Source organism: Hippocampus guttulatus, chromosome 4, assembly GCF_054856545.1.
Source record: "Hippocampus guttulatus isolate MCC_2025c chromosome 4, RoL_Hgut_1.0, whole genome shotgun sequence".
NCBI lineage: Eukaryota > Metazoa > Chordata > Actinopteri > Syngnathiformes > Syngnathidae > Hippocampus > Hippocampus guttulatus.
In genome coordinates, this window is record NC_141264.1 from 23,360,940 (window position 1) to 23,384,702 (window position 23,763).

At 42.6% G+C, this 23,763-nt stretch overlaps 1 protein-coding gene across 1 annotated transcript in view; it reads right to left on the bottom strand.

The window, feature by feature from the left end:
• LOC147206696 (A disintegrin and metalloproteinase with thrombospondin motifs 20) overlaps positions 1–23,763 on the bottom strand; it is a 94,291-nt gene that overhangs the window by 26,140 nt on the left and 44,388 nt on the right. The window contains exons 14-28 of the mRNA XM_086108209.1: positions 22,884–23,020; positions 22,674–22,791; positions 19,793–19,888; positions 16,720–16,886; positions 15,541–15,670; positions 14,375–14,501; positions 12,940–13,150; positions 11,813–11,977; positions 10,798–10,968; positions 9,879–9,998; positions 9,087–9,194; positions 6,975–7,139; positions 4,991–5,260; positions 3,383–3,544; positions 2,142–2,318 (exon numbers count right to left, since the gene is read on the bottom strand). Of these exons, the coding sequence (XP_085964335.1) occupies positions 2,142–2,318; positions 3,383–3,544; positions 4,991–5,260; positions 6,975–7,139; positions 9,087–9,194; positions 9,879–9,998; positions 10,798–10,968; positions 11,813–11,977; positions 12,940–13,150; positions 14,375–14,501; positions 15,541–15,670; positions 16,720–16,886; positions 19,793–19,888; positions 22,674–22,791; positions 22,884–23,020 (2,324 nt within the window). The remainder of the gene's footprint in view (positions 1–2,141; positions 2,319–3,382; positions 3,545–4,990; positions 5,261–6,974; positions 7,140–9,086; positions 9,195–9,878; positions 9,999–10,797; positions 10,969–11,812; positions 11,978–12,939; positions 13,151–14,374; positions 14,502–15,540; positions 15,671–16,719; positions 16,887–19,792; positions 19,889–22,673; positions 22,792–22,883; positions 23,021–23,763) is intronic.

The following is a 23,763-nucleotide window of genomic DNA, read 5'->3' on the forward strand; positions in this document are numbered from 1 at the left end:
ATTCTTTTATTGAGCCGATACTTTTTAAACTTTGAAAGTAGAGATTAAGAAACATCGGTCATATAAAAATAAATATTTCTCTCAAAAAATACTACAATGTTTCTCTTGAACTTCTCATAAAATTAAGGCTTTTTTTTTCTTGTGGCATTGAAATTTTATTCTTTTATTCTTGCAAACTTGCAACTATTGATAGTAAAATTACAATCTTTAGTTCTCTTAAAATGGGTACTTTACGACTATTATAAGTAATAAAATGGCTTGTAATATTAAAAGGGCATTATTGTCCATTTCAATTTTTTTCCCCTTTCATGGTGGCTCCAAAAATTGATATGCGCTATGATGGACAATTTGTGGTGCATATCTATGGATGTCTTGTTTTTGTCTTGTATTGTCTCGTGACTTTTGAGTTGTAGGTTCAAATAACTGCCCCGTGTGCATTAAATGTAGACAAAGACTTTTAAGTGGGATGAAAAACATTAAAGCTGCAACATTTACTATTAGCTACTGTAAGCAAATAAATATTCTTGTATGAGTCAGGGGGGGAATCTCTCAGAAATAAACATCAAAATCAAAACTCGCCAAAAATGGGTGATACGGATAAACAGAAAAAAACAAATAATGGGGAGGAGGTATTTGTGTGTGGCGACGCTGATTTCGACGACGCTTCATTCAGAGACAGGACAGCCGCAACACAATAATTGGTTTTGACGGTGGTTTTCTCGGATAACATTCAAATTATGTTAACTTTCAAGTAAAATCCAAATATTTAGATGCTAGTCATTGTTTGGGTGGCGTATCCCTTTATCAGTAAGGCCGAATACTACACACCCCTGTTCAAATGCCAGGATTTTGTGCCACAAAAAAAAACCCGAGATCAAAATTGAATTTTTTTTTTCAAAGGAATGTTTTTAAAAAGGAAAAACAAACAACTAAGATCATGTGTCGCACAAGTATGCACCATTTTGTAAAATTGGGGATGTGGCTGTGTTCAAAATAAAACAATCCAATTCATTCTTCAATTGCAACAGCAGCATCAGTCTTACCACAAAACCTGAAGGCTTCTGGTAGAAAAAAGAATCATTGGCATAAAAAGCCAACTAGAACACCAGAACTGCATGTGTGCTATACCAAATGTATTTTAAATGGTGGCAGGGGTGTGCCGAGTCCTCTTTAATAGTTGATTTATTTGGTCTCATCTTTCGATAAACTGTAATAAACGGGGCGGGTTGCCTTTATCTGTCCACTGTTGCGCATTTAGTTCTTTCACGTGCACATCCTTCCTGAGAACTGACCATTTTTTTGTGAAATGTTTTTATGCTTTTTTTTTTTTTAAATATACTATTGATTTCCAGCATGTATCTTTCATTGCATGGTGCGAACATTGCTTACAAAATGTACTGACTGGAGTAAAGTGAAGTTAAAAAAAAAAAAAAAAAAAATGCTCCATGCACCCATTCACAAACTGCAAAAAAAAAAAAAAAGGAAATAAGTTCCTCTGTACAACACTGTATTTACTTTAAAGAGATACAAGAGGTCTGAGCAAGAGCACCGGCAAATGTTTTTTTTTTTTTAAATAATCAGTCACAAAAAAAAAAAGAATAATATGCTATTTGGGAGAAAACAAAACCAAACTTCCTGTACAAAGATACATTACACAAAATACAACAACAGCCGCTTGTCGCTGTTTGATAAAAAGCCATAATTTTAACTCTTATACACAAATATACACTTGTGTACTCAGGATACATGGTGAAGGCAATGAGAACAGCATAGATATAACATTACTGGACAGCACCAGCTTGAGTGGGAGGGGAAAAAAAAAAAGAGATCCATGTGTTTGTAATGAACGCCTAAGAGAAAGCACCATTGTGTGTCTTTGTGTGTTTTAGCTCTTTTGTTTCTCTGTTTTAATCAGCACCATGTCATTGCAGGGCCCCGACTGGGTGGGCTTGGGATGTGTGTGTGTGTGTGTGGGGGGGGGGGGGGGGGCAACACATGCCAACGAGCGCACACGTGATAAGCGACCCTCAGTTGAGTCTCCCCGCAGCGTTAGACTAAATACACATCGGGCCCAACTCGCGGTGACGCGCCACCGGACGAAAAGGCCGATAAGGTTGTCAGGGAAGGGAACACTATCGTACCGGCTTCCATGGTCTGCGGTGCCAGGAGGCGGAGCCTACGCAGGGCTGCAGGTTGCACTGCTCCATGTCCAGCGGCTTGTCCAGGATGTCGCAATTGTAGTCGTTGAGCCGCTCGCCGCTGGGCCTTTGGCACACCACCAAACGGGTTCGCCTGCCTTCTCCGCAGCTCTGAGTGCACTTGAGGGAGCAAGAGAGATGTACTTTAGGGATCTGGTGGTACCTTGACTCATCTCATCTCATCTATCGAAGATGTTGGGATTTTTCATTATGGTTATTTTATTTTTAGTTCATTTTGATTTGACTGTTTTTTTTTTAAAATTCAGTTAATTCTAATTCGTTTTTAGGACAGGTTTGTTAATTTTTTGTAGTTGCTTTTGTAATGTTTTTGTTTAGTTTTTATTAGTTTTAGTGTTTTTTTTGTTATTTTTTTAAATAGATGGAGTATTTGTAGAGTGCAAGATTAAAAAAAAAATGTATATATTTGTATGGACGTACAGCAAGTGAAATGAATACTTAAAATGAAACCCGAAAGCTCATGTATGATATTAATTAACAAAGTTAGTAAATTACCCCAAAACTAAGGACAGTTTGGCTATGGAGGTCATTTTATAAACAGATTCTTTAGTTGGGGGGTTTTTTTTGCACACATTTCCATTTTATTTTCAATTGTGTCACTTTTAGTTGAAGTTGTTTCGTTAGCTTTCTTCAACTATCATAACCTTGGTAGGGTCACTCATAAGTTGTGGTGTGATGCCACTGTGTCAAATCATTATTCGCTCCTGAATTAAATTGTCATTACATTTTGGCTTGCAACACAAAGCAAAATATTGAACAATGGACATTCCTAACGTTCCGAAATGAGTTGTTGATGCTGATGTGTTCCTTCAAGAGTGCCGCTGAGAGAGCCATTTCAGTTTGATCCATGCTCCTTGCGAGTGTTTTTGGTTTTTTTTTTGTGTATTTGATTCTTTTGTCCTGTTCAATACGTGCCTCTCGGTACGATGGTCGGTATGTGTGTTCCACATACTATTAGAATGAAACAGAATGGAACGCTGGAAATCAAGTCTTGCGCAGAACCCAATCCATGATGCACACTTAAGTCAAGATTTGGCAAACTCTGCCGTATGACCATGCTGGCGTGAAACAACGCAGACACAACAGTTGATTGCAGCGCGGGAAGTGTCGTAAGGTTCAGCGTGATTAAAAAGAGAAATAAAAAGCAACCGAGAAGAGAAGCTCACCTCTCCCCAGACGCCGTAGTTCCACAGCGGGCACGGCCCCGAGTTGCAGCTCTTGGATTCGGCTGGCTTGACCCTCTCGTCGCAGTAGCTGTTGCTGCGGCCGTTGGCGTCCTGGCAGACCACCACTCGCCTCTGGAAGCCCCCCGCACAGGTGCTGGAACACTGGGAAGCGCAAAACACGTCACATGTACACGCTACCAAAATTATTCTTCGAAATGTGTTCCGTTTTTGCCAAGGGTGATTCAAATTCATCTTTACTGCTAGTGAATTCTTTACGAGCTGCATCGAGCAGGATTCCAAACATATTTGTGGGTCGAATGCATAAACATGCTCGTTTTGGACTCTGCATTATATTGAGAAACATTTCCAAATGCCTGACCACTGCTGTTAAAAACAGTTTCTCAAGCCCAAATTCTTCTTTCTGTGGGCTAACGGCTGAACAACGCTGCCTTGACCCCCCTGCATCCAATTACAATGATACCCCCCCCCCCCCCGCCCCCGCCAGAGTGCAGGGGAGCACGTTCGGTGCTTTTCACACGGGAGGACAGCCGCAAATGAGCATGAACAAAAGTGTTTTGACTAAACGCCATGATAGGTGAGATTTCACAGTGGGTGCCGGTTGGGAATTAAAAAGACTCAAAAGAATTTTTAAAAAGCGTAAAACAATTCCTAAAATTAAATTGAAAAAAATTGTTTTCCATCAATGAAATAAAATAAAACTGAAAACGCTTTTTAAAAAATGAAAAATAAGTGAAATTCCATTTTAGAGACAATGATTACAAAAATGGCGTCTTTGGCAGTTAAAGTCACATTTTAGCCTTTGGGGTCGATTTTAAGTGCTTTTATATTTTGATATTACAGCACTCGAACAATCATCCCATGGCAGTCAACAAACACAGGGCCACCAGATGACGTCTATCCGAGGCAACCGTCGTGCTTGCAGAAATACAATCAGAATTAGGGTTGTGACGTATCAAACTTTAGAAGCAGTATCATGCACTACACTGACCGCAATTCAAAGTCTGAACTATTTTAACAGAAACTGCATATGATTTGTGGATGGTTGTTTTTAAAGAAATTGTTTTAAATCGAATTTACGGTGATGTTTTTTTTGTTAATCTTGCACACAAGAAATATTTAAAAAACTAAATCTAATTCTAAAACTCATAAAAATGCCATTAAAATAAAACATTAAACAAAATAACCCCCCCCCAAATCCACCCTGAAAACCTACAACTATATTAAAAAAAAAAAAAACTCAAACGGAAATAGCAACTACCTCCAAAACTAATATGACACTGGTTTAAATATGTAATCTTTAAATACATCCATAGCTAGTACTAAATGCCTTGAAATAAATAAAGCATTTTGTGGTGCCACTTCTGCGACCACTTGAAAATAGAAACTGCCAAAAACACGCCACATTGTACACACCACACGAACGGACCACAACAACACAAGAGGACAAGGTTCTGCTGGATTTGCTGACATTAAGGAGATAAATTCAAGACTAAACGCAACAGGAAAATAGAACTCAGCGGGAGCACGATAGCCTCCAGCCGATCCTCATCATTGAACAAAATACTACAATTCACAGGCTGTACATACTGCGCCCCAGGGTCCGGTCCTCCATTGGTTGTCCGTTGACGGCACGTTCCAGCTATTGTGGCCGGGATGGCGCCCCGGGTCCTTGGGGTATCCGTACGGTTGGTCGTTGATGCGCTGCCGGTTGTTGACCGAGGAGCACAGCGCGGTCGTGCACTCTTGCTCCGTTGCGGGCTTCTCATCTGGATCGCAGAAGGACTGGTCCACGGGCTGGTGGTAGTTAGAGCACAGGACCTGTCGGGTGGACCTTCCGGCACCGCATGTCACTGAACACTGCGGACAGAAACAGACTCCGTCTCTTAAATGTCCCTTGTTTAGCATCTGTCCAGGTTTAATAGTGCTTATCCTGTTCTAGGTCTTGAGGGAGGTCGAACCCGCTGACTTTGAGAGACGCGGGAAAGACCACGGACGGGTAGTCAGTCAATCACAGGAATCAATTATACTGGTCAATAAACAATGGACCTTTTTTAATCAGGGGTGGAAAGTATTTTTTTCTAGATTAATTTTTAGCGCCGATTCCAAATCCGAATAATCCTACTAGTACTAGTACAGTATTACTATCAATAATAATCTCCATCCATTACCCAAACTGCTTATCCTCACGAGAGTTGAGGGCGTGCTGGACCCTATCCCAGCTGTTTTCGGGCAGTAGGAGGGGTACACCCTGAACTGGTTGCCAGCCAATCACAGGGCACACAGAGACAAACAACAACCATGCACACTCACAATCACACCGAGGGACAATATAGAGTGTTCAATTAACCTGCCATGCGTGTTTTTGGAATGTGGGAGGAAACCGGAGAACCCGCAGAAAAACCACACAGGCACGGGGAGAACGTGCAAACTCCACCCAGGAAGGCCGGAGCCCGGATTTAAACCCTGGACCCCTGTACTGTGAGTTGGACGTGCTAACCAGGCAGTCACCAACCGTGATGCTCAATAATAATATGGGGAATATATTATATTTAATAAATGTAATATATACAGTAATATTTATCAATTAAGGGTTAGGCTCAGCAACAGGTGGATTTTTATTGAAACGGCATTGGTAATAATTAAAAGGCATCATAAATCAGTATTGCGCAAAAAGCTTGTGTACGTCAAGATTAAAAACAACAACAAAAAAAGAAAATCTCTCTAAAACCTGATGTGCTGGGGAAAAAAACTTAACAGTTTTGAAATCAGTGTCAAAAAACAAAGAAAATTGGGACACAAAAAGCTATCCATCCATCTGCTCTGATTAAAAATTACTGTTGACCAGTGGAATCATTCACACTCACAGTTACGCCTAGTCGTCCATGAGGCTTGTTTTTGGAATCTGGGAGGAAGGCAGAGTACCCGTGGAACTATTCTAACCCGGGGCTCCTCCACTGTAAAATAGACGACCGAACCAATAAACGCAAACTCCACTCAGAAAAGTCAGAGCTGATTCAAACCAGAAACCCTCGACTGCGAAGCCACCATTTCAAAACACCGTGGTCACATTTACACGTGACCATCTCAGTTTTACATCGGATGGGCATGAAATCTTAAATTTTGGGTGGGGGGGGGGGGGGGGATCCACGACTTGAAAAGCCTTGGTTTGGCTGATGTGGCTTTGATCGTCATATAAGCATCAGCCAGCTTCAGGGGGAAGACAGTTATGTGAACCGCTATACCGTATTACCAATGACAGTGATGTGATTGCTAAAGGGAAAAAAATCATTACTGTGTGTGATCTCCATCAAAAATTCCCATGACTCAGGACGCAACAGACTAAACCTGTTATATCGAAAATTGACTTCATCCCAAATGAATGCTGAATGATGAAAAGACGATTCTCAGAAAAAGTCACTCCGGCTAGTTAAAAGAAACACCCCATTGCCCCTATGACATCATCGACATTGGATGTGAACAATGGGAGTGATTACAGCAAATCTCCGTAGCTGGGGGGGAAGAAAAAAAACATCTGCATGGATTGGACACAGCAAGCTAACGGATCACTCACAGGCGACCATTCCCCGCTGCGCCATTGGCCGCAGCGGCTGAAGCAGGCGGAGGTCTCAGGCGGTCGGGGCAGGTGGACGCAGTAGGACTCGTCGGCCACGCCGCCCTGGGAGTCTCTGCAGCTGACGTAGCGTGCCCGCTTCCCTTTGCCGCAGGTTGCGGAGCACTGGAGGGGGGAAACAGTCAAAAGCGACATCGTTTTCATTTCCCACAGAAATGGCAAGGACCCAACTGGAAATATTACAGCGCTAACAGCTAGCATGCTAGCATTTAAAATGCTAACAGCATGCATGGACAAGACGAGTATTGCAAAAACAGTTAAACAGTGTCAAGTGGCGTGGCCGGAACCGACTGAACTGCCATGTTAAGTGGGAGGTTCGACTTTCGAGGTTTTGCCGCGATACAATTTTTGCAATAACCAGTGAACCACGTTGAAATTTTGCCGATGTACTAGCCAACCAATTCACGCAAAAATTGAAAACAAAATCTCTTTGCTTATCGCTTGTTTCCTCTCTTTGTAGCAATTCGCTTCATCTTTGTCAACCCACGCCATGTTTTTGTGGTTCAACAACTCAGCTCAACTTTATTCATCGAGCACTTTAAAAACAACCACAGCTGCATAAAAAGCGCTGTAAGTCAAAAACAGACATCCAAAAACAAAGACGGTTCAAGTCATAAACTGCGACGGGCTGACTCCAAAATAAAGTTTTCGAAAAACACCACAGCTCGTTAAATGGGTTCCACACTAAGGCAGCATAGGAAGTATTCTCGGTCCATTTTTCATGGGGGAATTTTGGGAATTGCCATGGTTACACAAAACACTTTTAAATTATAAATCACACGTGCCACAATTGGGACGTGTGCGGTCCCAGTAAAAAATAAAATAAAATCCTAGAGTGCATTTCCGCAACTGTCACTCAAAATATTCATGAGGAAAAAGATCACAACATCAAGACATCAATTGAATTGAAAAACTTTCCGTGATTCCCCACAAAGTCCATTTGGCGTAAGCATAAATAGTCCATCTTGCTCTGCCCAAGACAAATTATGCGTTATCACGCACCGCTGCGTTTGATTATTAGAAGCACTTCAATAAAAGAACCGTCTTACAAAAACACGCTCAGCATTTTGGCTTTGCCGTTTGTTTATTGGTCGGCTTCCCCGTGTTCTTCAAAACAGCCCGACCCGGCACGTATTAGCCAAGACTTGCATTGAACTTATTGCTGAATTCACTCCAATGGATTAGAAACAGCTTTCAGTATGTGGCAGGGGCCGCCATACGTGTAGCCTCCAGCGCACGATGACAGCACATCACAGGGGAAAAAAACAAAACAAAACAAAAAAAACATTTTCAAGGGCACGCCTACCGAATGCAATCAATCAAAGGAGCCATTCAAATCCTTGCATATTGGTGACTCTGCCGAGAAGAATGCGTGTGGTGTGGTGGAACAAGTGCGACCGCACAGTTGACGTCGCGTGACTGATGGCGTTCGATGTCGACTGGCGTTGAGATGTGATTTTCCATTTGCGCTCACGAACGCTGTGAGGCATCGAACTGCGTGAGACTTGAGCTACAACAACGGGCCTTCTCTATTGATCGCTGCAAAGTCAAGTAGTCGAGTCACATTTGTTGATATAGGCCTTAATCAGAAAAAAAGAGTCTCAAAGGGCTTCACGGGCCCACAGGTGACACGTCCATCCCCTGAAATCACCCCGTGAAATCATCGAGATAGTTTCCAGGCTCCTGCAGAGCTTGCTGGTGAGCTCAATGCGTAGCGGCGTGTCTGAAGCTCACTCATCAGGGACATTTTTAGCTCACCAAACAATTATATTTTATATTATATAAAAAAATTATATTTGCGATCAACCGAGTGACGGGTCGTTACTTGAAAAACTCGTAAGGTGTGTGTGTGTGGGGGTGGGGACTCGGAAGTCAAGGTCCCACTGTAAATTATGCTTATGTCATATGTCTCAATGGTGTTTTGCATACTGTTGTGACAACACATGCTGTTTTCTAAAAAAAAAAAAAAAAAAAAAAAAAAGTCTGTTTTCGGCTGCGTGTCAAGTGTGCCGAATCTGCGTGTAAACATTGAGTGACATTTTGCATCCTTACCGCTGTCCAGGAGCCGTATCGCCACTGTGTCCCGTGCTGAGCGGAGTTTTCAGGTGGAGGTGTGCTCTGGACCGGAGAAGCCCACGGGCACGCCGGCATTTCACAGTCCTTCAGACACGCACATACGACATTATGATCATCATCCATCACTTACGCAGTTTGGATATTAACTTTCCAGGCACACTAGAGAATAATGATAATAAGAACAATAATAGAAGGGTGTTGTTATATCTCGGCTAATTTTGCGCGATCAAACTTGAGTTTACAGCATGTCTGCTGCCCCCAAGTGGCAACAAATAATTTGCAATGTTTTGTGGATATTAAACATTGAACACACACAAACATTGAATACTCATCCTGCAAGCATAAGTGGTGTTCAAACTTTTTTCCTCTGAGTGCCGCATAAAGAAAAATGGAGGGTTTTGGTCCTTTGTTAGGACACTACTGGTCAACTGAGAAACAAAAACTTGTCTCATTGAAATCAACTTTAAAAAGACCTGTCTGACAATGCTGGTTTAGTGTAGATCGATTCATCTTTGCAATTTTACAAACATACGTGTACCCACTAGTTAGCAAAGCGGTGAGTGCGAGAAGCTAGCATAGCGCTAGTGCTCTTTCTTGTTAAAATCACAAAAGACAGAAGGTCCAAATTAAAAGTCCTTGCTTCATACTGACTGGGAGTCACATCAAGTCAAAAACAGTAGAAACCAACCAAAGTGAAAACCAAACCTGCCCGAAGCAGACAAGATGGCTAACGTGCCGTGCGTGTCGGTTTTACCGTAATGGTTTTACCTGACTGTCTCTGGGCCTGGCGGCAGCGTTGCACTCTCTGTCGTCTACTGTGTTGCCATAGTCCCCCGACACACACCTTACTGCTCTCATCTGGTAGCCTTGGCCACAGGTGACTGAACACTGAGAAACACGCACATGTTTGATCTCAAACATTATCTTACTGTGTCAAGGTCAAAACCTCAGACAGGGAATCGGTTAAAGTGCAGCAGGGGTTACAAAGTCGACATATATGCACTGACACAGACACAGTGTGTGTGTGTGTGTGGATCGGATTTAGTCTGACGGGATATGAGGACAAAGCGAAAGTGGCGTAGAGGAAATGGGAGCTGGAGTCAGGGCACGTCGTGCAATTCTTTGGTGTATCACGTTCCAACACACACACACTGGAAATATCGACTGTCATATCTAACGACGTTCAAGAGTCACTTTTGGGTGATAAATCACTGCCGCTGGATCCGGTGTCACTTGTCAGAAAATAATTCATCAATTACAAATGCTGCTCTCTTCATGTATATATTGCTCACATTTTTTATTTGGAGATATCCTGTCAGGTTTTTCTCCTATAAAATGGGCGCCTCGGCTCAATACAAGTTGGGAAAGACTCATTTATAGTGTTACAAAAGCACCGTTTTTTTTTTTAAATACACTACAAAAAAAAAGATCAAACGAAAAGCAGATGCTTGTCTACACGTAGACAATAAGTGAGATTTTATGCAAGCGGGGCCCCGTGTGTCTCTGTGTGCACACTTGTGGTCCACACACAGACACAGTTGGGAAAGCATCTGGCTGCGAAACTGCAAGCCACACATGAAAGACATTTCCTCAGACAAGCCACGCACGCGTCGACCTACTGAGCGTGTCTGCGACCAACCTGCGTGCGTGCGTGCGTGCGTGCGTGCGTGCGTGCTTGCTTACTCACCGCTCCCCACACGCCGACCTGCCAGGATGCGCATTCGGGCAACTCGCAGCTCCCGACGGAGGCGGGCTTGCTGGACGGGTCGCACATGTGCTCACTCAACTTTTCCTCTCTGGTGGCTCCGGAGCACGAAACCTGCCGGTGTTTCACCCCTTTACCGCATGTCACCAGGCACTAGATGGATCGACATCAGTCAGGGTCAGTTTGATCATCGAATTCTAGTATTTGCTCCATTCAGTCAAATGAATTCATCCCCAAACGGTTCTCTTGGCTGCACTGCTTCCAGTGCGTGGATGTTCCATATTTGTCCAATCAGATTTCAACTCATCTTCCCACGGCCTTCGGAATAACTAGTGATGGCCGATGCAGCGACAATTTGTAGCAAACGCTGTTATGCGTCGTTAATGTGTGATTTTAAATATTTTCTAGTTGTGTATTCTATTTTTGCTCATTTTCATATTCCATTATTGTGACTTGGTGACACCCTTCGAGATAAAAAGTAAGAAGTCGGTGCTACTGCATATGCAAGGTGTAGTATATGTTTACTATGTTTCCTGATTTCAAATCGGATCCATGGGTTGGAAAAAAAATGAACAGAAAAGCTCAGCGGGAATTCACCAGAATGTCCATATCAGTCACTCTCGGGCCTGTTCGCAGGGATCTGCAAGCATGAATCAATTTACTAAATGAGCATCTCTGTTGACATGGCTGAGTGTGGCTGCCTTTACAGCAGCTCCTATACTTTTTTGTTCTTCTACTTTCTTCCTTTCATAACTTTGCTGCTGTCAATTGGGAATTTCTCCATTGTCAGACGAAGAAAGGTTTTCTTATCTTATTTTCTTATTTGATAGAATTTGATTCTGAACCGCTCCGAATGATGTGCGCGGCACAGATGCGTGATGTTAAATGGCATTTTTGTAAATAATTAATGCCGTCTATCATCGTAACCCTTACCGAAAGTACCAAACGCACGAGGCGCCACTGAACTCGAGGTGCACGTCACGATAATCATCCCCACCTCAGTCCACTCGCTGAGGGTCCACTTGGGACACGGCTGGTCATTGCAGGCTTCGGTGACCACTCTCTGGTATTCGCCGCACTCCCTGTCCACCAGCCGCCGGCCCAGATTGTTCATGCAGTACGACTCTCGGCTGCGACTCCCTCGCCCGCACGTCTTGGAGCACTGTGAAAAGAACGCAACGATAATCTTTTGCCCAGCCCGAATTGTTGTTTGTTTGTTTATTGAACATAAAACATATATACAGTAATAATTTGACAGAAAATAAGGTAGATAAAAAAAGTAAAAAGAAAGAAATCAATCTTCATTCAACACAGTTATGTTCAAGGGAGTAGGAAGAAGTAAAAAACCTATCTAGTCCTACCCCGTTATGTGATTGTATCTAATAAATCATTTTTATATCAATCAGAAAAGAAAAAAGTAAGAAGAAAGAAGTCTCCATTAAGGCTCATACTTTACCCTTAACCGTGATATTTTTACAACTTTTGGTTTGTAAAAATTCTGTGAGGCGAGAGGATGGTTCGATGGCCGTTTTCGGTTTGTTCATAAAAACGACAGGATTGTGATTTGGTAACCTCGTCCATCTCTCTACCTTCAATCCACCTATCGATCCTCGATCTATCTAGTATCTAATTCAAATTGTAGATTTAGTCGGTGGAGCTGCGGTTAAAATAAAGAAATAAAAATCAGCTTGCTGTATGTGTCAGTCGCCATCGACGTTTTCCCGCAGACTCCGATACTGGCATGGAACAGGAAGGCCCAGCGCTTCCTTTTAAGATGCTGAGGTTAACAATACAAAACCGGCAATGTCATTATTACTGAAGAAGTTCAAGCTGGTGAATGCTGATAGCTAACGGGACATCGCAATAATCATGAAATCATTGACCTAATTATTGCGCCCGCTCTGGGATACCGAAAAGGTTTACACAAGCGCCGCACGCAACTCTGAAAAGTAATATTAGCACGATGCTAAGCGAACGCCAAGAAATAGGCATCTCTTGACTTAAAAGCAGCATTCGCAATTGCAAGCTGGGAGTCCTAGTGAGAGAAAATAAAATAAAATCTTACTCTTACATTCAATAGGTGTCATGCTTTTAATGTGAATTCCCGTCCCCGTTCTCCTCTACCTGTGACCAAGCGCCGTACTGCCAGCTCTTGAGAAGACAATCGCCGTGGCAGCTCTCTCGAGTCGGAGGTTTGACCACATCCACGCAGGAACTGGCCTCCACTCGCTCGCTCTGCCTCTTCATCAGGTTGTACTTCATACACTGCACGTCCAGGCTGCGGTAGCCCGCACCACACTTTGCTGAGCATTCGCTTTTCCCGGCGACATGCCACCTGGAGACAAAATATGAGCAGAAACGGTCGAATAATACGTACAAGTAGTACAGGTGGTGCGTGTGTAACTTGGAATGCAAATATAATAATACATTTTATTTATAAGCGCCTTTCAAGACACCCAAGGACACTTTACAATGACAAAAACAATAAAACACAATAATATATTATGTTGTCTAATCAGATTTGAGCGCCGGTGCACCAATAAAATAAACACACTAAAGCATTTATTCCTGTCTAATTTAGCTTTGGTCCAATTGAAAGCTGCGTCATGATTTTGACGAAGAAAAATACATATACATATATATGCATCATGACTTTGACAATGTTCAAACGTGATTGAATTCCACCAGGCTCCTTTTTCCAGAAAAATAAAATAAAAATAAAAATATGGAATGATAACGCTCATGTTGTCTCTTGCCTTGCAGGAATGAAACCAATGTCAACTTTGTTCGCAGCCCTGTTGTGAGTGGAAGCAGTGTGTGTCGGTTACTCAACTGATTTTGGTTTATGTTATTTGATATTTGGGTTGAAATGTTTAAAAAAAAAATAAACACTTCATTCCATGGCATTTATAGTGCACATGGTACTTTTATGTCATACGGTGGATAGCGGGTATGCCTTTTTGTGCCGTGTGATGACACATTTCACGCTGCGTCCATTGCAAGCCATTGATTGCCTCGAAAGTGTCGACGTAAACCGAAGACTCTGTATCGTAATTAGTATTAGAGCGAATCCCCACAATTCGCACGCGCAAATAGCGAAATCCACACGCCATCAACCGACCCCAAAAAAGGTTTGGAATTGCCTTTGAATGTCACAAAATGGCGGGAAGCACTACTTTTGTCGAAATGAAGAACCTTGACTCGCTTCAACATAGTTCCTCGGTGACACGATGTCACGGGATGGCAGCAAAGCGCTACTTCTGTCTAACTGAAATTCCTCAACTCACTAGTCCCTTGGCACCAGAATGCCAAACTGTGGCGACAAAGTACAACGTTTTAAATTTCAGGGTGAAGAATTTCTCTTACCTGACACTTCACAAGAAATGTAAAACTTATCCTTGAAGATATGACGAACGCATTTGTGTAAAGGAAGCTCCTCAACTCACTTCAGCAAAGTTCCTGCATTTGCGAATGCTGAAGCGTCAAAATGCAGGGATCGCTGTGCTTTTGTTTGTTTTGTTCTCTGCATACGATTGTTTTCCTTTGATGCGAATCTCACCTGACTTCACAGTCGTCGTTGCACGGCTCTTTGACAGCAGCGGGACGAGGTAAATGTTCACATCGCTGGTCCGATACCTCGAGGTGATCGCTCTTCCGCACGCAGGCCGGCTTGCGCCGCCGCTCACCTGCATCAAAGCACACGGGTGTGCGCGCACACACGCACAAAAAAAAAAAAATCAAACACAGAATGGCAAATCAGTCAGTGCAATCTTACATTTTTTCACCAAAAATTTATCGAGTAGCCTTGTGGGTCCATGTCAGTCTAACACCTCATCATGACGTCTTTTTGGGGAACTTTGACCCACGGAAAGACAAACTAACCTGTCTTTAACCCTTTCATGCACCTTGTAAGCTGATAACATGATAAGCTGTTCACTGTAGTCACCGCTGTCCCTCAAAGGGTTCAAGACAACTTTTGACGAGCTTTGTGCTTGAAGGCTCTGCTGTGGCAAAGGTGTCGAGCGATCCGAGTGTCTGGGTCAAAGTAAGGTCAAGAGGAAGGGGGAGACAATTCTTTTTTTTAAATAATTCCAGAGGTATTTTTCAAGTAACGCTAATTTGTAGGGACTCTTCAATCCGTGTACCAATTTTCTCTGTAATATGCTAATTTGTAGTCATTCCTGTTTGAATTTTAGTGACACTCACCAAGTCACAATTTGGGTCGAATTACAAAGTGAAGCCACACACACAAAAATAAAGGGACGGAAATCTGAAAAACCCAAATTTGAACCGGGTGGTGAATGGAGGATGATGTAAAAAAATAAATAAATACATTGCTAAAAATATTCTTCGTTTGTTTGTCCAGTCATTAGTTTACTTTCTCGTTTGTGGAAAATAACACAATTATTTCATAAATTGACGGTTTTAAAAATCAGTTTCTCAAGTTTCTTTTCTTGTGCAAACCCTCCACGTTTTTTTTTTTTAAATGGAAATCAGTTATGTTCTTTTGGCATAACACTGCTAACCAACATAAAAATGAAACAACACCGCTCGCCTATGGGATTTTGTGCTTGGCAGAGGTAATGAACACTTTAATATCCTTGGAAGAGGTAATTGGAGTCGCTTTGTTTTGTTTTTTTCCACTTTGAAAAACATTTCATTTTTGGCCCTTGCGCACAACCATTCAAGACTGAAAAAGGTGACGGCATGCAGTTGAAGTTGTACCTTGACAGACGCGGTTGCACTCCAGCCATGGGCCCGAGGGATCCCACAAAAACTGCTCCCTGTGCTCCTCGATGGGGATATTGAAGGAGTAGCGGACGTCTGGGTTGTAGAGGTTTCCCACACACAAGACCTGCAGTAATGGCAGGGAGAGTCAAGGTCACAGAAAGCTCTACTTTTTTATTTTTTTTTTATTTTGTCTGCGCAGAAGCTTAACCTTTCAAACGCATATCAGTTACAAAGTGCCGATAAAGAAGAGGAACACGAAATCAAGACGGCTTCAATCGTGTGGATGTGACAATTGACAGTCAAGTAAAACGCGTGGCAATCGAGTGCCTGAAAGATAGTGAAACCTGCACATCAATGCCAATATTCCTGTCGAGCACCATTTTAAGGTCTGTGTAGTTCTAAAATAATACAAACACATTTTAACACATATAATATATTTAGAGCGAGCGAGCGAGAGAGAGGAATTATTTCCAAACTAACAAACATAACTTATCATCTCACAATGTATGTGAACACTGATGTCCAAAAATCTACATTATAAAATCAACCTACACTCGTCGATTTCTGTAGGCGTAAAAAGCAGGATTGTAGGGGAATGAGAATCAATAATTTTCAGCAAAAATCAGGCTAAGTTGAAAACTGTACTTCCCGTTTTAAATCTTCATCTTTAGTCCATTTTACAGTATCAAACGCAATAGTGGGTTGCCATCTAGTGACTGACATTGGAATCACACCCAAAATAAGAAGAGTAGTACAAAATAGAGTTAATATTAACTGTATTTAAAAAAAAAAACTGCAAAATAACAGGACCACAAACTCCTAACCTGCAATGGAGGGGGTTTACTGCACCTCTGGGAGCCGAACTCCATTGCAAACCGAGGACATCTTGTACCGTGATTATGTGAGAATCAAAAGTGAAAGAAAATCTGCTATGCTGGACGGACGTCGGACAGTCACAGCATGTATACCCGATGTTGCCAAATAGACGCTGTAATGTGGTTGAGCTGTGCCGATATGCGTGTGATATGTTATTCGAATATTTTGGTACCTATGACAACAGAAACAGATGAGGAGCTGAATTTGGACAAGAGGCAGTACACCTTGGACTGGTTGGAAACACGCATAAACTGAACCAAAACACTTTGCGGAAACAATTCTTAACGTGATGGCGACCTGCAGAACGAGCTCCTCTTCGATGCGATCCGTGCAGTTGATGCGCTCCACTTTGGTGTCAGAGCCGCTGTACTCGATGACCGTTCCCTTGAAGGTAATCTCCCTTTTGAACATGGCCACCACAAAGTTCCCGTTCAGCAGGAAGTTGGACTGGCTATCGGATAATGCTGGGAAAAACAAACAAAAAAAAAAAAAACGATGCATTTGAGCAGGAAAGTATGGGAATAGCGCACTGTTGCCAGCTCATTGTTTTGCAAAACCACACTAGCAGCACGTAGAGAAAGTCATAGATAAAACTTGGTGACACTCAGTGACGATTGAGACAAAAAACAAAACAAAAAAAAGAAATGAGAGCATATGGTTCACCACTGTAGCGCGTAAACACAAGCAAGAATTTTTGCAAGGCCCGGTTCCAAGAAGAATGCATCTAATTGCGACGTTTGCATGCCAAAAGTATGCGTGCGATGAAATCCCTCCACCTTGTTTACATTCGGATTTGCACGTTGTTGGAACCAGAAGCGAGTCATCTTTAGCCCAAAGATGATTGTCGGTTTGGGATGATGCGGCGCAAAGGGACCGATGTGCAAAACATGAGCCTACAACGACAGCGGTTACCTTGACTTATGGGTTTAATTTGTTCTGTGACCACGCTCGCAACTGAAATGACGTGTGGATTGAATCAATTTAAGATGCCATGAATCTGTTCCAGTTCCTAAAAATGACACTATATTGTCTAAACTATCAATTTTGGCATCTGGGCGCACGGGTCGTCACGGGTTCCATCACTTTAAAGACAGCCGTTGACAGTCCGAACAATTGGATACAAGCAATGTTCCCTCTAAGCTGCGCTTACCAAAAAAAAAAAAAAGATATTTGCGATGTGTCTGTCAACACATCAATTGGAGACGCGGTGTCGTCCAGCGTTCGCGCCGTCTCACCAATTCCCTCACAACGACCGGGAAAAAGAGCCCCGAGGCCGAGTAAAAAATATATCTGCACAATTGAAACACATGACCAAAGAAATGGCGATGTCCAAGGTGTCGTGCAATTTACAGCTCCGAGCTGCCATGCAAACCAGCGCTTCACTTGGCTGGCTGAGTCCAGGGCTGTTGCCAAGTCATTTGGATGCCAAATGCAAACACACAGTCATAGTGATTACTAAAAGTAAACCAAGTGCAGTGTGAAAAGGCCTCAACACCTCAGAACAGCAGGCTCCACCAAATCATTGTGTATCTTGTGGCTCCAAAAAGGCCCTTGAGATCCCCATTTTGTTTGTGAAATCATCGCTTGGCAAACAACTCTTTTGGAGGATGGTGGACATGAATAAAAAAATAAAAATAATAAAGAGACTTTACTACGAAACTGAAACGAGAGTGTGAACAGCAAAAGTCACATCATTTTTTTTGGTTGTATTTTGTGCACTAATATAGTCAAGTGATCATTTTTGAACATTCTCTTTTATTATTTTCCCAATCACAAAGCTTGTGGTGGTTCGTCAGCCCCAACACGGTTTAGAGCCACTCAGCTCGAGGGACAAATGTGACACGGCGCTGCAAACGGCCCTCATGTGTTGTTTTTTTTTCAGCCACGTGTTTCCTGACAGAGGAACTGGAGAAAGTCTTGAACCTCACTTGAACTAAAATGTCTTCATTTTCTTGCCCGCCTCCGTGCCGAGCGATCCGCTTTCACCCACATGCGTCTAATTAGCACCTAGCGCCGCCTCATTTATCCTTCTCGAGGGCGGCTGACACACCATTTACTTTGCCCAATTGGTGGCCCTTGTTGCCTTGGCCAGCCGAGAATTACACCCCCCCCCCCCCCCCCCCATCGTCCGTCCACATTGCCTTCGCCTACACTAAGCGCAAGAGACAGTTATCGAGTGGCTTTCTGGCAACGGCTTTCCTCCTCGGCTGCATGGGTCACCGCAATGGGCCGTTTGGGAGGGGGGGCCCGGGGCGTAATGGCATCGACCTAACTTAGTGAGAGGGGGCTCATGTAAGTGTACTCATCTGCTTAATCAGGAGGGAGAACCAACTATAAATCAACCTTTTTAGATAACATTCTATTTCGTTGCCTTAAAAAAAAAAAGTGAATATTCTAGAGTTTAAATTCACGCATGTAGAGGTAATCTTTGGAGAACGACATTGGCTTTATCAGTTGGTGGCGCCAATGCGCCACTGAGACGGTTTGCCGACCCGCCGATTGAAGAACGAGGAAGGACAACAAATTAGGTACAGTCGTGTTTTGTGCGTACATGTTATGACCCTAAACCCTCTAAGCCTAACCCGATTGTATATGCACAACAAATTGATGGATCGTTTTGAAATCAGAGCTGAGTACATTTATTTTAAAAGAGGGATTGGCAACAAAAAAATCCTTGCAATATCTTGACATTTTTAAACGTGAAGACGACCCTGGGATTTTACCAGACACATGAAGGCGATGCACTTAATTTGCTTTTGTGGGCCACATACAAGGGTGTGGCGGGCCACATCTGGCCCCCGGGCTTTGAGTTTGACACCGGTGTTATTCAGTTTATTGCTGACTACAATTTTTCTTTTGAAAAATCATGTTAAACAACACAGTTTGGTGTTTTTGGGCTGTGGGATAGATTAACTGCATTTCCATTCACTTCAATGGGGAAAAGTGATTTGAGATACAAGTGGGGTCAGGGGGTGACTTCAACTTGTATCTCAAGGCCCCCGAAAAATGAACTTGAAATGGATTTACAATTTCCCTTGCTGAATTTTACTCTCTAAAGGCCACATGATTCAAATAAAAAAGTGACTTAAAAAAAATAACATTAAAACTATTATTGTAAAAGCCTTCAAACAATCCCATGATTTTACGCTTGGGCCTCAATATCCCATCTTTTTAGACAACTGGACTTCATCAGCTTCATAAGAGAGGATTTAGTGCAAGTGTGACGTTCCCGAATGTTTTTTTGTATTTTTATCCTGCTCTGCTCCTAATAAATTGTCAAGCGAGCGTCCAGCTTCAATTTTGGATCAGTGCTTCCAAGAAAACTTATTCCTAAAAATAAAAAAAAAACTGCATCATCGCTCCGACTCACCGAGGTAGTTGTCGTCTTCCGGTTTTCCCGAGTAGCTGACCTGCTTGATATCAATGTTGGTAGCACCAGCTGGGATGCGGACCACGATGTTGTAGCCTGAAGAGGAAAAACAGACAGAAAGCATGAGGAGATCAGATGCATTTTGAAATTTTTTTTTCTTTTTTTAATAGTTTCACCATGTTCCAAAAGGAATGTCCGCTTCCAACCACTGGGGACTTACACACTTGGAAAAATATCCCCCCCCCCCCCCCCCCCCCCCAAAAAAAAGAAAATCAGGTCTCGTCTCAAATAACCTCCACGAGGGCTTGTTGAAGTCTCACAGGCCCGGTCGTGAAATGAGATGTAATTATTCCCCGAACCGACGATTTGGCCTCTAATTACCACACCGAAAATGTTGACCCGAGAGAAACGAACACAGAGAACAAGTGGGCATGACAGAAAGAATAACCCCAAAAGGACATGTGACGAAGCATGTAAACCAATTGTAAAATTGTTAAAAAATATATATTTTGCAAATATTCTTCAGATCAACTTGTTTGATGGGGGTTCGAACAATAAGGCATACGGAAGGAATAGCATTTACGATGGGATTATTGGCTTGGTTGCAGCTGCAGCTGTTGTGAAAGCGCGATAGAAAGAAAAATAGATTCTCGGCTATTGTAAAATAAACACCATTTAGCAGATTAATGAAATGAATTAAGGTGCCATAAAAACGGCCTAGCAACAGGGGACTCGTGGTTAGCAGGACCGCTTCATAGTTGCGAGGTTCAAATCTCGACGTGTGCACGCTCTCCCTGTGCTCGCGTGGGATTTCTGCCAGGCTTCTGGCTTCCTCCCACATAAAACACATGTCGAAGACTTTAGGTGAACTGAAAAAAAGTTGTTGTTGAATTGACACCATTTTTTTTCATCAAGTGGTTGCAGAAAATCAAATCAACTGGAGCCAGAGACTTTGTATCGTCTACTTAAAAACGTTTCAGATTCAAGATATTTACTTTTGTGCAACCGCTTGACAAAAAAAAAAAAAAAGTGTAGTGGCAGAGTTGCACACGCATGATGGGATTCGCACGCAGAATCACTCAACTGTGAACCAGACTCGAGGCCACAGCGGCGCCAGCTTTTTAGCCTTCTATTTCAAAATAAGAGCGAGGGGGAAAAGATGTTGGCGTGGCTTCCCTAACACCTCCAGCCACAGGGGGGGCAGCACTTGGTTTGCATATCATCCGGTTATAGTCCACACAAGTCATGCCAGTTTCACCTTTTATAGGAGAAAAGGGGGGGGAAAAAAGAAGAAGAAAAAAAAAGCACCTTTCCGACCTTCCTTTGTGGCATTTGGAGGTGATGCAGTGGTATGGTAATAAACGGTCTATCAATCTTTTTTTTTTTTTACATATGGTTTTTTTCGTCAATCGGCTCACGTGTGATCAGGAGCTCATCCCAGTTGACTTTGAGAGAGAGGTGCAGCCGTGTTAAAAAAAAAAAAAAGTATACCCCTTGACTAAATAACCAAATGAGAAAAGAAAAATGATCACAAACATGATGAGGCTTACATTGAATCACGTCGGCTCGTTTAAAGACGATGAGGTCAGCGCCCACATTTGAACATTTGATAGTTTGAGACAATGATCAGTCCCCAAATTTGGCCGAGGCCTGACTATTCCCTGAAACAATCTGAGTGCATTTAAATGACAACAGGCATGACATCAGTACGGTATTAGCTCAGCCAAAAAGTCTTTCAGTGCCATGTGCCTGTTTGTTTGTCCAAGGAGATACAACAAAACACTCAATCAAGAGCATAAGCCATGGACGAATCCTGTAAGACTGGATGTACATGACACCGGCACTTCATGTCAGTGTAAATACATAAAAACACATCCGAATCAGGCCTTTTCCAAATGTGGATTGGCTATCTTCCAAGTTGGGTTTTCATCTTAACTCATTCAGTATCAGCCAATTCTGGACCAAGTCTGAAAAGACGTTTAAAAACGTCTTTGGGAGTGAATGAGTTAATTACTGTAGGTGCAGAGAATCTGCTGTAAATCATCCTGTACCATTGTGAAGTATTTCAGCTTTCCTGATTTTTGGGGTGCATGGCTAAAATGCTGCCTGGTGACGCACTTTGGCTCCGGTATGAGTCCCACCTTGCCCATTTTATTGATAATCCGGTGCAACTGTGATATGTGGTTAGCTCGCCGCGATGGAGTTGGTGTGACATGCACACGCCCACAGTTGCGCCTTCTCCGCTGCGCAAAGCTCTCCTGCAGGCAGGGACAGAGCGGTGGCTTAGTCTTCAAATCTTGTTTGAAGGGAAAAGCAACACGAAAGATGCTCTGAAATAAGTCTGTCTTGCGCGATATAAAGAAACCTCCATGCTAAAGAGCATCGTGAAAGAGTTGAGAGGGCTGAGAGCACGACAGAGAGTTAGCAATTGCGACGCGTCCTAACGACGTTAACTCTAATTGAAGTTTCGTGAGTATAAATGATTCCGTGACAAGAAAGTTTGTTCCCCACTGGTTGCATTTAATTATGTCATATATCAATAGGCACACACATACACAACAACTACATAGCCGCATGGACTTAGCCCGTTATGCGTTATGCTTTCAATCAAATTGGTGCCACTTGCGTCCTCATTTTTACATGAGGCAAATTGTGATAAAGCGTCCTGCACATTGATATGTATTGTGTTTAAAGTTAACATTCAAACTAACCAAAACGTCATGGCTATACAGTAGTGACATTATTTGCTAATTTTATGCTACTTGCTAAAAACACACCAAGAGTTTCAGTCCCCCCAAAAAGTGACGTGATAAAACAAGTTCCGAGATGAACCAATAGACACCGAGTTGTTCAATATGCATTTAGTGCTCACGGGACTCACCATACTGAGCATCGTTGAACGTCCCCGCCTGTGTTTTGCACGAGGAGTTGTCTCCACCGCACACGCCACACTTGTCATTCCTGGCCTTCGAGTTCAGGATGTGATCGCAGCCCGCTTGCTGGAGACAAAACGTTTGCGTTATGTGGATACGGTAACGTCCTAGTGCAATTTGAGATTGTCCGCTGGGGCGAGGGAAGCGAACAGACGAACCCTGCAGAGGCCTTGAACGCAGATGTCGTATGTGTCGGTGCCACAAGGCGTGCCGTCGATGACGCGATCCTTCAGCTGGTAATAGGCCGTCGTCCCGGCAACCCGACAGAAGAGCTTGCAACGATCGTTCAGTTGGACTAAACGGGGAAACAAATCGTTACATTAGAAGAGAACACGCATTTGGTTAAAGACGCCGAGTGAAGAACGCTAAACTGCAACAAAGTGGGGATCATGGAGTACCGTGTTGAAATGGTTCCAGATGAGCAAAAATGTTTACATCTGAGACCTTGTACTGTATTGGCCCGAATATAAGACGGTGTTTTTTTGCATTGAAATAAGACTGAAAAAGTGGGGGTCGTCTTATATTCGGGGTCTAGACATTATACCTATTCATAACGCTAGATGGCGCCAGATATCATTGACGCGAATGCTGAACTTGACTCTCCAGGCCAAAGTGAACGCCTGTCAGGAAGAATAAAAATAAAAATAGCGGTAGCACGAAGAAGAAAAAAAAAAAATAGCGGTAAGAAAGAAAAGAGAAGAAAATAATAGAAGAGATGACAGAAAATGGAGAAACATGGCGACAATCTGGAGAAAAGTGGGTCAAAGATGGGCCAGGATAACCGGCAGCTGAGGAGAAGTTATGATGTAATTTACATTTCAAAAACCAGAAGCCATTCATTTACGAATGTGATTACATTTTAGTTTACATATTTAAATGTTCAGATATTAAGATTTGAATGAGGCCAAATAACATGCTTTTTCTCTCAAATATATTGTTATAATCATTTGTTTCAGATTTACTGTAATTATTTTCTGTATAAAAATTAATTTAGTGTTCAAAAAGGCTTTTTTTCAAATTTGAGTCTTGAAAAAGAGG